This window comes from Microcaecilia unicolor, chromosome 8, assembly GCF_901765095.1.
Source record: "Microcaecilia unicolor chromosome 8, aMicUni1.1, whole genome shotgun sequence".
In the NCBI taxonomy this organism is placed as follows: Eukaryota; Metazoa; Chordata; class Amphibia; order Gymnophiona; family Siphonopidae; genus Microcaecilia; species Microcaecilia unicolor.
Window position 1 is genome coordinate 170,476,548 of NC_044038.1, and position 13,446 is coordinate 170,489,993.

The 13,446-nt window shown below is 45.3% G+C and overlaps 1 protein-coding gene across 5 annotated transcripts in view; it reads left to right on the forward strand.

The window, feature by feature from the left end:
- Positions 1 to 11,930, forward strand: part of CDKL3 (cyclin dependent kinase like 3) — a 72,842-nt gene extending 60,912 nt beyond the window's left edge. For 4 of the 5 annotated variants that reach the window (XM_030212209.1, XM_030212208.1, XM_030212210.1 and 1 more), the window contains one exon: positions 6,124 to 7,208. In XM_030212209.1, coding sequence (XP_030068069.1) covers positions 6,124 to 6,159 — 36 coding nt within the window. In that variant the 3' untranslated portion in view covers positions 6,160 to 7,208. Of the gene's footprint in view, positions 1 to 6,123; positions 7,209 to 11,568 lie in introns of those variants that run through there. The other variant, XM_030212211.1, reaches the window with a different exon arrangement.
- Positions 11,931 to 13,446: the final 1,516 nt, after the last annotated feature.

Sequence of the window (13,446 nt, forward strand, 5' to 3'; positions counted from 1 at the left end):
ATCCTATGAATCAAGGTGCAAATTTTAAAGGCAATATGTTCCTTGATGGGAAGCCAATGTAATTTTTCTTGAAGGGGCTTGGCAGGTTCGAATTTAGATTTTCCAAAGATCAGTCTCGCTGCTGTATTCTGTGCAGTCTGAAGTTTCTTGATTAGTTGTTCTTTGCAGCCTGCATAGATGCCGTTGCAGTAATCTAAATGGCTTAGTACCATTGATTGTATTAGGTTGTGGAAAACATCTCGAGGAAAGAAAGGTTTTATACACTTAAGTTTCCACATTGAGCAAAACATTTTCTTTGTGGTGCAATTTACTTGGGTTTCCAGGGTCAGGTGCCGATCAGTTGTGACACCAAGTAGTTTTAGACTATCAGAAAAAGGGAGGGAGTAGTTGGGGATATTTAAAGTTGTAGGTTTAAATTTATTATGCTGAGAGGATAAGATGAGGCAATGCGTCTTCTCAGTGTTCAGTTTTAGTTGAAATGAGTTAGCCCACTCGTACATAGTACTCAAGCCTATTCTAATTAAATTGGTAATTTCAGTCAAGTCCTGACTAAAAGGTATATAGATTGTCACATCGTCAGCATAAATAAATGGATTTAAACCTAGGTTGGATAGAGAATTAGCCAATGGAATCATCATAATATTAAAGAGTGTTGGTGACAGAGGTGAACCTTGAGGGACTCCGCAGACTGCTTTTCATGAGGATGATATAATTGAATTCAATTTCACCCTATATGATCTACATGATAGAAAGCCCTATATATGTATATGTAAACCGCTTTGAATGTAGTTGTAAAAACCTCAGAAAGGCGGTATATCAAGTCCCCTTTCCCTTTCCCTCATTCGTTGGGCAGGAAGGCACCAGTGTATGCACGGTGGGATGCTACTAGAAAGTTCTCTGTTAATATTGCTAGTCAGCGTCCAGGGCCGGCCCTAGGGTTTCTAGCGCCCTCCTGCAGTCTATTAGTTGGCACCCCTACCCATCCAGGGGCGGGATCACTATGGCTCCGCCCCCACAGTAGACACATCCCTTTTACCAGCCATGGCATCATTGAAAATATTACACCAGTATAGAAGAAAAATAACTTAGCACACAGACCAGGAATTAGGAGAACAGACAGTCTTGCCAACTCTGAAAAACAATGTGTTATCAAAATTTCAGAATCTAACAAACAGATCCCTATTCAGACACTTGGCCTTGCAGTCACACATGTAGAACAGAGATAGCCCCTTTTCAAATTCTTCAGAAATTAACCTGAAATCCTAAGAAGTTAGACTCTGCATGCAGCACAATAGCCTTCCCATCCAGCACAGCTTAGGATCTAGCTAGGGCAGACTTAATCAGCGTAAACTAACATATTCTACAATCTGAGTTGGACAGACTAACAGGAGTTACTGAAGTGGGAATGAGAGATAGGAGATTGGTGATGGTTAGGAATTGAAAGCAGCCATCTAGCCCTCCTGTCCTATGAGTTGCTGTGTTGGGGTGGAGGTGGAAAAGGATGGGTCAGGTGCAGCACTAAACAGCAGTCTCTGACAAAACAAGGGTCCAGGCTGTGCTGTGCTGTCTCTGAGCCCTCTCTGGGCTGGATTCCAGCTCCTGGTTTCACTCTCAATCTCAATGTGTTTGGAGCAGGGTTGCCAGGTGGAAATTTTTTTTCCAGCCCAAAAAACAGCCCAAAACCCGCCCAAACACAAACCCCGCCCCTGACACCCCCACCCCCGCGTCATCACCCCCGCCCCCGCCGTCATCAACCCCGCCCCCGCCGTCACCGGCCCCGCCTCCGACGTCATCGGCCCCGCCTCCCCATCATCGGCCCCGCCTCCCATGTCATCGGCCCCGCCTCCTACGTCACTAACCCCGCCCAAAAACGTCTCTAACCCCGCCCCCCGCGGCCGAAAAAGCCGCACAAAAAACCACCCGGAAGCCCAAAAAACAGCCCAAAAAACCGCAACCCGCCGCGGGCAAAAATTTCCCGCGGCGGGTCGCGGAAAACCGCCCAATTGGGCGGTAAAACCGCCCACCTGGCAACACTGGTTTGGAGCAGTGAGGTCCTCTGACAAACACAACAGGAGGATATTTCTCTGCTTGGGAGGGGGGAGGGGACTGGACAGAGAGCTGACAGCTCCTGCTTTGGAGCCAGACTGAGATGAGCAGGAGAGATTAGATAAACAAAAGCCTCAGCAGGCGCCCTTGAAGGCAGACGCCCTCCTGCAATGCATAGCCTGCTTACTGGGTTTGACCAGCCCTGTCAGCGTCTGCACTGGGCTTTGTCGGATGACATCACCCAGCTGTGAGAATACTCAGCCTGCTGTCCTCAGAGAACACCTGCTACAGGTGAATAACCGCTTTTTTTAGCACAGGGTCAGGTCTGGGGACAGAGAGTGAGCATATTCTACGCCAGTTGGCTAGTGCAACTAATTACTGTGGGCTAACTGATTAGCGCATGGTTAGTGTGTGAGCCCTTACCACCTACATAATGTGTGGCGGTAGGGGCTCACACGCTAATGACCATATGCTAATAGAAAAATTAGTGTGTGGCCACTAATAGGTAAAATAAAGATATTGTCCATTTTACCCTAGCAGTAAAAATGGCCATAGTGTGTGGGAATGACCTGTGTAAGGATGTGCTAAAGCCATCGTGGGAATTCTCAGCAGCCATTTTTATGAAGGGACAGAAGCAACTGAGTTAGCTCCTCAAGAAGCCACTAGACCTCCAGGGCAGTTAAAGGTAGGCCCCGGGGGACTGGCTTAGTGGCACCTGCTCTCTTCTGGCAGGATGGGACGAGGTGGGTGGCTGGGCTCGGCCTGGTCCATCGGGACCTGGTCTCTGCAGAGGTGGGGGGGGGGGGGGGCAGTGGCGATGGCAGCCAGGCAGAACCCGGTCTCTGTGGGGGTGGCGGGGGAGGGGGGTAGGAAGGAGGTGTCATTTTTGTTTCAATTTTGGCTGCTGATTTAGTTTTGGTTGAAAGCTAGAATCCCGGTTTCATTTGGCCTCTAAGCATTGCTGTGTATTATTCTGCAAATTCAAGTGATGTTACCTCATAGTTAAACAATCTCTATTCTCCAAGAAAATCAATGGGCCTGATATTCAGAGAGCAGGGCTTAGCTTGGCTAACTCCTGCAGTCAGTGCTGAGCCCAGATATTCAGTGCCAGGCCATTTCCGGTGACCGGCATTGAATAGTTGGTTTATTTTTGACCAGTTTGAACTTAACTGGCCAAGCTGATATTCAGTGCTGAATGGTTAAGTTGAATCTGGCCAAAGATATTCCACCTATTGATATGGCCATATTTGGCTGCAAAACATACCTAGCCAGAAGCTGAATATTGGCTCTGACCAGCTATGTCACAGAACATAACTGGTCATCCAGCTAGCCGTTAAGCGTTAATATTCAGCTGAGATAGCCAAATATCTCGTGTTGAATATTAGCGTTTAGCCGGCTAAGTACTATTTAACCAGACAGGTGCTGTTCCTGGCCAGTTTTTTTGAATATCGGGGGGGGGGGGGGGGGGGGGGGGGGGGGGGGGATGTGATTTAATGTTCAAATACAGTACTGTCATTGCTGTAGCATCCTATGTAATAATTCTCACCTCCAATGTTCTAATGTGCCTACTCCTCCCCCTGCCTACCAATCAGCTCTCAGTGCCCCCCCTCGGCGCAGCACCCAAGCCCCTACCTCCCCCTCAACGCATCACCCAAGACCCTCCCCCTGGCGCATCACCAAAGCCCCTACCCCCCCCCCCTCGGGCACATCAACTCCCTCGCCAACCGCAGCCGCCAATACTAACGCTGTCCGGCCGCTGCTGCTCCTCCTGTGGAGCAGCAGCGGCCGGTACAAAAAGAAAAAGCCAAAAAAAGATTTTTAACCTGAAACGCGGCTCCTTAGACAGCCATCTGGCATTGGCTGTCGTCACTGCAGCCGCTCCTCCTCTCCCCTCCACATCACTGCCCCTGCAGGAAGACCCCGGAGGAGCGCAGCAACATCAGAGGGCAGAGGAGGAGCGGCTGCAGAGATGACAGCCAATGCCAGATGGCTGTCTACGGAGCCGTGTTTCAGGTTTAAAATCTTTTTTTGGCTTTTTTCTTTTTGTACCGGCCGCTGCTGTGTCCGTACCGGCCTCTGCTGCTCAACAGGAGACGCAGCAGCAGCCGGACAGCGTTAGTATTGGCGGTTGTGGGTGGCGAGGGGGTTGATGTGCCCAAGGGGGGGGTAGGGGCTTGGGTGATGCGCTGGGGTGGGTAGGGGTTTGGGTGATGCGCCGAGGGGGAAGGGGAGGGTCGCTGGACATGGGTGGCTGGAGGGGGGCAGGGGGAGGGGAGGGTTGCTGGACATGGGTGGCTGCAGGGGGAGAGGAGTGTTGCTGGACATGGATGGCTGTGCAGGGAGGGCAGGGAAGAGGGAGGGGGTCCTGAGACCAGATGGGTGGCTGCAGGGGAGACAGAAGGGACGCTGCAGGGGGGGCAGGGGGAGAGGAGGATCACTGGACATGGGTGGCTGCAGGGGGGGCAGGGGAGAGGAGGGTCGCTGGACATGGGTAGCTGCAGGGGGAGAGGACGGTTGCTGGACATGGGTGGCTGCAAGGGGGCAGAGGGAGAGGAGAGTCGCTGGACATGGGTGGCTGCAAGGGGGCAGGGGGAGAGGAGAGTCGCTGGACATGGGTGGCTGCAGGGGGAGCAGGGAAGAGAGGAGGGCCGCTGGACATGCGTGGTTGCAGGGGCAGAGGAGGGTTGGTGGGGAGGGAGTCCTGAGACCAGATGGGTGGCTGCAGGGGAGGCAGGGGAGACAGGAAGGACGCTGCAGGGGGGGGATTACCTTGCTAGCGCCCGTTTCATTGCCTACCGAAACGGGCCTTTTATACTAGCTATATATATTGTGAACAAGGGGCATAATACATGCCAAATGAATGCTGGCAAACTTTAACAAATGGAAAGCAAGTTTGTTACATAGCATGAGAAATACAATCATTTGTTCCAGAAACAGTAGAGGAACTAGTTAATTGGCTGCATCTACCACTCTTCCCTTTAAGCATAAAAGATTTAGCATGTAGAAATGTCAGCTGATTAACTATCTAGTTAACCAGTAGATCTCTGGGGTGAAACTTGCAGCTGTCAGTGAAGCTAAAGTATGATGCTGTTATTACATCATGCATACTTTCACCCCGATTATGCCTGGTGTGTGTAGGTCTGGGCAGGGCTGCCCCTACCATTTGGTAGACTAGGAGGCATATTTTCAAAGCACTTAGCCTTCCAAAGTTCTATAGGTTTCCAGGGTTGGCAGGCTTTGGAGGATGGCAGCACAAGGCAATGCAACACAGCAGGCAAAAAGATAAGCAGGGAAGCCCTTTAAAGGCCACTGTCATGAAGGGGCTTTCAGTATCCCAGCGTTCCCATGCTCAAATCCTGCTGCATTCCATCCCTTTCAACAGCTATGCTTCTAGGAGTGCCTACTTTCTGTGCATGTCCTCTTTACAAGAGTATATAGATGAGCAACTTTACAAAAGCCTCCCCTTTGTGTTTGAAGAAGCGTTTTCCAGGGCAGGTCCTCATTTATGCACACCCTTTTAAAAACTTGAGCACTCGTGCATAAGAGTATCCTGAAAAATGTGTGCCTCAAAGAGCATGTGTAAATATAAGAGCATAGGTCGAGAACCAAGAGGGCATCTTGAAGGGAGGTACAGGAAAGAGTAGCTCTGTGGCTGTCTCCCCATTTAGGAGTGAAATATGGGGAAGCATAAAGGGAAGTCTTCCCCTCTGAAACACGGGCCAATTTCCCCTACCACCAAGTTACCATTCTGGAGCTAAATGAACTCAATAGGGTCCACTGGGGGAGCGCTAGAAGCCTCAGCCCCCTTGTTTTAAGAGACATCTTTGAGTCCCATTGAGTGAACTATTCCATCTGCACCTATAGTGGAGCTTCTGAGTTCAGAGGAACAGCAACCTCCTCAGCTGCTGGGGAAGTGCTGAATTTGGAGGGGGGCTTCTGAAGTACTCCGAGTTCTCTAGGGGATCTGAACCAGGAGTAGCAGAATTTTGGAGTGGAGTGGTGTGGAGGTTTTGGTCTCAGTGAGTACACTTGTTGAGATGTATGATGGTGATAATGTTTTCTGCTCTACTGTTACAGTATCCAGTTCTGAAATTTCGATACCACCACTCGTGAAACCCGACCAAGTCACCTTGGGTGTGGTGTTGGATGTTCTATCATTGTTACGTAAATCTATTAACTGCTTTGACTTCTGTGGTGTTGGCAACACATCAGAATCTTACAGTATCCTCTGGAGACTTTAAAATCCTGTCAGGAGCGTTTGGAGAAAGTAGAAGGAGTAATGACTGAAGTGCTACAGGTCCAGTCTGTGCTTATCAAGGACAAGGACTCAATTCATCATAAAGTTGAATTCCTTGAAAATAATATTATATACGTGAACTTACAAGTTCTTAATTTTCCTAAACATCCTGTTTTACAATCTGGACACCTGTTTAGAAAATATATGGAGGAAGTGTTGAATATACCAGCTTTGGTACTACTTCCACTTTCTAAGGCCTATTATATACCATCTAAGAGAACAGAATCTTCTGGAAGAGAGGCAGATGTTGTGGATCATTCTGATGGTGGTTTAACGTCTAAAAGGTTTTTTGGAGCAGTCAGACTCTGGAAATATTCCTGGTGCTACCTTCATAGTGGTTTTTGTATTTGCACAGGATCGGGACCATGTTTTGAAAATGTTTTCTGGCCACAGGACAGAATTGTTAATGGACCAGAACGTGTGACTATTTCCTGATTTATGTTGTGCAACATAGACTGTAGAAAGAAAATTCAGGCTATGAGATCTCAGGTTTTCATCTTTGGTGTTCAATTCCTGCTGCATTTTCCACATAAATGCCTGGTTGTATTTTCCTCTGTGATATATATATTGATCCAGAACAACTAGTTTTTTCTTAATGCTAAGAATCTGGAACTTCCTTTACAGACTCAGGGGGGCTACATAAGGGATGGATAGGAGCTTTATGTAAGAGACTGGATTTGTTGTTGTTTTGTTTATCTTCCATACCATTTATTTTATTTTTAATTTTTCCTTAGTACTCGGCTCTAGGATTTTCCCTTGGTTCTCCTCTATGTTTTGTGGTCTGGATAGTATTATTATATTTGTTTGTAATGATTGTTTTCTATTTTGGGGGGTCGGTATTACAGTGCCTTTCTGTAACAATTTGTACTTGTGTTAAAATTGGAAAATGCAATAAATAAAAACATTTTTAAAAATATGTAAGTGCATAGGTTCCTTGAAGGAATTTTCAAAGTGGAAGTATGTGGGTACTTATCTGGCAACCTGTGCACAGCAAAAAGTATGCGTATACTTTAAATTTCAAAATAAGTGCCTGTTTATAAGAGCCAGATAGGTGCCTGCATGCCTTTATAAAAAAAAGTCTCCTATATTGATCCCATTAGAACAGTGGCGTAGCCAGACAGCCAATTTTGGATGGGCCTGAGCCCAAAGTGGGTGGGCACAATATTTTCTCTGCCCTGCCCTACCGCAAAATATAAATACATTAGCTAATAAGGATCCTCAAGCTCTGTCAGCTGAAGACTTTCTCTGAAGGTGGCCAGAACTCCCTTTTACCAAACTTGGCAGGCAGCAGCAACATCAGTAAGCCACTGATGCCAGCACCCTATGCGTGCTTAGCTGTCGGTGACTCAAGCATGCTGTCACCCACTGCAGAGCTTGGTAGAAGGAAGTTCTGGCTGTCTTTGGAGGAAGTCCTCAGCTGGGGAGGCTTGGGATCCCTACCAGCTATACAGCAAGGGTCAGAACTGGTGTTAGACATGCTAGGGCCCCCTCCCTGCCTGCCCTCCGATTTCCCAACCTGCCATTACTGTCACACCAACAGACCCTCACCAAATACAGAACAAGGGATCACGTATCAGAAATAAAAATATTTAGACAAAAATTGAACTCTGAACCCAAAAAGTTAAACTTAGCATGTACTTCAACACTGGAGAAATAAAAACAGAAATGCATTTCCTTTCTCCTGAACACGATACAAACACATTTGCTATGTAGATTTCCCAAAGCCAACATATTCCATTTAAAACATTCAAAATACATTGCTTTTTTCTACCTTTGTGGTCTGGACATTGTATTTTTCCATCATGTTGGTTGCAGTTTCTTTTCTGCTTTCCTGTCTGTCGTCTTCTAATTCTCTTTCGAGCGGCTGCTGTCCATTTGTCTTCTTTTACCTTCACTACACCTGCTTCTGACATATTGACGACTTATTTTTAGCTCTTTCTTCTTTCTGCCTTGCTGTCAACTCAAATTTCACCCTCTCACTGTTCTCCTCCTTTTTAGTTTACAGCTACCTATCAGATTTTCATCTTTTTCTCTCACCCACTAGCTTTTCCATTTCCCCATTTCACTCCTTCCTCAGCCCTCCATTCCCTTTCATTACCATATTTCTATCCTCTGTAATCACTATCTTTTTATTTATTTCCTTGCCACCCTCTTCCTCTCGCTCCTGGCCTCTCCCACATGGTTCCGTCATCTTCCTTTCCTCCACCCTTCTAGCCCAGCATCTGCTCCCTCTTTCTCCCCACCCCACTCTTGCAGCCTTACATCTCTCTGCCCCTTCTCTCTTCCCTCCTGCCCTCTCCCTCATGTTCCAACATTTCTCCCTCTCTCTTCCCTCACTCCCACTGTCCGGCACCTCTCTATCACCCTTCTGCTCCTGAATCCAACATCTCCTCCTTTCTCCCCTCTCCAGCTCCTGTGTTTTTCTCTCCCTCTCATTCACCGCCAGGTCCAATATATCTCCCTCTCTCCCACTTTCTACCATTTCTCCCTCTCTTGTGCCATGGGTCCAACACTTCTCTTCCCCCTCCCCCCATGCAGCATTTTCTCTCTTCCTCCCTTCCACTGCCATGCCCAACATTTCTGCCTCTCCCCATCCCTTGTGCCCCATCCAACATCTCTTCCTGCCCTCCACCATCATGTCCAATTTTTCACCATCTATCTTCTCCTCCTCACCACCCCCTGTCCAAGTCCAACATTTACCATTTCTCCTTCCCCACTACCCCCCTATGTCCAACATTTCTCCCTCTCTTATCCCTTTCCCCTCCCAATGCAAGATTTTTTTCCTTTCTTACCCCTCTCTACCCTATGTCCCACAATTCTCTCTCTCTTGCCCCTCTCCACCTCATGCCCCCCCTTCCAGCATCTATCTTAAGAAGACCTTCCCCCAATTCTCCATCTCTTCAATGGGGCACAGCACCACCCTTAGCAGGCTTAGGTCCGATCCTGCTTCTGCCTCCCTCTCTCCCACAGCGCTTCTCAAATGCTGCCTACCAACCGCCGCCACGATCTAGTATCTTCCTCCCGTCTCAGCACTGCAGCAGCGGAGCAGCGGTAGCAATTCATGCTGCCTCCTGCTTCGTTCTAACAAGAAGAGAAGCGTCTCCTCTGCCACGCGCCTGCGTCCTGCCCCAGCAGAAACAGGAAGTTGTAATAATGGGGGCGGGACGCGGCAGAGGAGACGCTTTCGGGTTAGAACGAAGCAGGAGGCAGCATAAATTGCTACCGCTGCTCCGCTGCTGCAGTGCTGTGACGGGAGGAAGATGCTAGATCGTGGCGGCGGTAGGTAGGCAGCGTTTGAGAAGTGCTGTGGGAGAGAGGGAGGCAGAAGCAGGATCGGACCTCAGCCTGCTCCCTCCGCTGCCGAAATTGAAGCTCTCCGCTGCTGGGTGGGCCTGAACCCCAACTGGGTGGGCCTAGGCCCACCCAGGCCCACCCGTGGCTACGCCCCTGCATTAGAACATGTACATGTGTATGTTATAAAATAGATAAATACTTCCAAACTGCTCTTGGTCTGCCCAGATTATGCCCTTAGAAACATCTGTATGCAGATCATAAAACAGCAGGCACTGCTTTTCAGTGTTCCTGCTTTTTATGTGTATTTACCTTGCACAGTTTTAGATGGACTTCTCTTGTTGTTGTTGTTGAGGTGTTTTTTTTTTTTTTTTTGCATATGAAAAACCTGCTTTACTCTTGGAAATGCTTTCTAAAATTATCCCCATAGGTTAGTTTATAAAGTGTTTTCCATGTTCAGAGCCTGTTTTACATGCACAAAGAGGTGTTTATACAGTTACACAACCACATACTTGTGTAAAAAGCAAGCGCACAGAAAGAGTGCACTTACTTTTCAATGATGTGCATGTATGCATTCCCATAGCCTAATTTGGGTAGAGGAATGCAAAGTTGCAATGTATGCACATATTTTATAAAATATGCAGGTACATAGGTAGTTGAACCCCACAGGTATATATCTTTTTCATAGGTGTCTGTGTTGCCGTTATAAAGTAGTATTAAAATAGGTGTCTTTTTGGGCATTGCACATGGGCACCCTGATAGTGTCTGTGCAAAATAGCTAGAAAGTATAAGGAATTAAAGTTTATCCATTATTACAGTTTTGAAAGTTCTGTAAACTTGTACAGTCTTGATTATCTGACATAAACGGGACAGAGCCGTCGGATAATATGGAAAACAATGATAACCCCTTAAAAATGCAAGGAAAACATACTTTATGCATACAGAAGAGGCATAGGATATCTGTACTTAAAATATTGTTTATTAACACTTACCAGCAGCGTGTGAACTCGAAAATCAGGAAGAGAACCTGCACACTTCTTAATGGCAATGTGATGATGTCACCGGGGGAGGGGTGTCGGATATGCCTGATGGTCGGATTAATAAAGGTCACATAATCAAGACTGTACTTTATATTGACTTGAAAAATGGGCAAGTTATTACAAATGATTAATGAATTAGGCAGAGCTACTCATCTGACAGCTTCTTGGTGCATACTTTTATCTGGAATCCTCTTTTCCAAAATGTAAGGTTGTCTGAAGCTTTTAAGCTTTTAAGGAGTGGGTGGGGCCAGTTGGCCAAGGTCCAAGTTCAGGTGTATGGATGTGTGCTTGACTTAGTTCTCTGTCCTTAGCTGTTGTTTCTCCTCACTGTTTGATCTCTAAATATTATGATTGTAACTTTATTTCTCCTTGCTTTACTATTTTCTGTTTGTGCTAAAGTTTTTCTAATGAAAATGTAGACCGCATTGACGCACAGCTATAAAAAATTTGTAATAAACACAAATGTAGGATAAATGTAGAAGCTTCCAGGGGCAAGATTTAGGTGGAATTAAAACTTAAGTATATATTGTAAAAAATATGCACAGATGTGCGTAAAGTATGCCAAGACATTTATGGGAACTTTCTGGGAGGCTGAGCAGGTTAATTTTATAATGGCACTTATGGACATAAGTTCCCATTAGAAAATAAACATTACTTATGTGTATATCTGCTATACAGAAACTTATTATAAAATTGCCCCCACACATTTCTCATGCATTTAAGATTTTAAGAATGAACTGTTCATGAAGTGTTTTAGTTTAGCTTCTTTAAAATAATGCAAACAGTTAGTGGCTTAGAAGATAATTCTTTATTTGGGAAAAAGTTGGTATTGTGCAGTGTACAAAAACTGAAGGTGTGATAAGTTAAAACTTTCTCTTTCCCGATTCAACCTAGACAAACAAGAAGTTCACGGAATGACAGAGCAAGCTGAACATTGCATGTATCCAGTTTGATGTCACATGTCTGCTGGGACTCGATTGCAGAATCAATGTACTGAAGAGACAATTTCTTCTCCCATTTATCAGCCTTTTACATTCGATAATGTTGGTTGAATAATTCTATTAGTAATTTAGACAGTTTTTCAATTTATTAAATGTACATTCTCCTAAAATGTCTTATGCACTGTAAAATGCTAGTCAAATAATTTATTCATAAATTAATATATTTTTTTCTAATAACAGCTTTTTAGTGTTTTTCTTTAAACCATAACTACTGATAACACATGTAAGAGAATTTAATAAATTTTCATTGTGTAATCTAATTCTTTCATGTGTGTAATTTGAAGTTAGATGCATCTTTTGGTAAGACTTCAGATTGCATTAAGAAAGACAGAGCCTTGTATTAACCCACATTAAAAACTAAGGGCCCTGTATACTAAGGTGCGCTAGCATTTTTAGAGCATGCTAAATGCTAGAGACGCCCAAATTAGTGTGCCTATAACTTGGCTTAGTAATCGCCCTAAGAACATAAGAATAGCCATACTGGGTCAGACTAATGGTCCATCTAGCCCAGTATACTGCTTCCAGTGGTGGCCAATCCAGCTCACAAGTACCTGGTAGAAACCCAATTAGTAGCAAGATTCCATGATATCTCAGAGCAAGCAGTGGCTTCCACCATGTCCATCTCAATAACAGACTATGAAATTTTTCTCCAGGAACATGTCCAAACCTTTTTAAAATCCAGATATGCTAACAGCTGTTACCACGTCCTCCAGAGTTTAACTATACTTTGAGTGAAAAAATATTGCCTTCTATTTGTTTTAAAATTATTTCCATGTAATTTCATTGAGTGTCCCCTGGTCTTTGTACTTTTCGAAAGAGTGAAAAATCGATTCACTTCTGCCCGTTCTATATCAATCAGAATTTTATAGACCTCGATCATATCACTCTTCAGCTGTTTCTTTTCCAAACTGAAGACCCCTAACCTCTTTAGGCTTTCCTCATATGGGAGGAGTTCCATCTGCTTTATCATTTTGGTCGCTGTTCTTTGAACCTTTTCTAATTCTGCTATATCTTTTTTGAGATACGGTGACCAGAATTGAATGCAGTATTCAATTTGAGGTCACACCATGGAGGAATACAGAGGTATTATAATATTCTTGGTCCTATTTTGTATCCCTTTCCTATTAATTCCTAGCATCCTGTTTGCATTTTTGGCTGCCACCACACACTGGGCAAAAGATTTCAGTGTATTGTCTACAATGATACCTAGATCTTTTTCTTGAGCGCTGACTCCTAAGGTGGACCCTAGCATCAGGTAACTATGATTTGGATTATTCTTCCCAATGGTCATCACTTTGCATTTGTCCACATTAAATTTCATCTGTCATTTGGATGCCCAGTCTTCCTGCAATTTTTGACAACTTTGAATAGTTTTGAGTCATCTGCAAATGTAATCACCTCACTCGTCGTCCCATTTCCAGATCATTTGTAAATATGTTAAATAGCACCGGTCCCAGTACAGATTCCTGTGGCACTCCACTATTCACTCTCCTCCATTGAGAAAAATGGCCATTTAACCCTACCCTCTATTTTCTGTGCAACCACAGAAGGACATTGCCTCCTATCCCATGACTTTTTAATTTTCTCAAGTCTTTCATGAGGAACTTTGTCAAAAGCTTTCTGAAAATCCAGGTACGCTACATCGATCAGCTCGCCTCTATCCACATGTTTATTTACACCTTCAAAGAAATGAAGCAAATTGGTGAGGCAAGACTTCCCTTGGTGAACCCATGCTGGCTCTGTCCTATTTAAACCATGTTTGTGTACATGT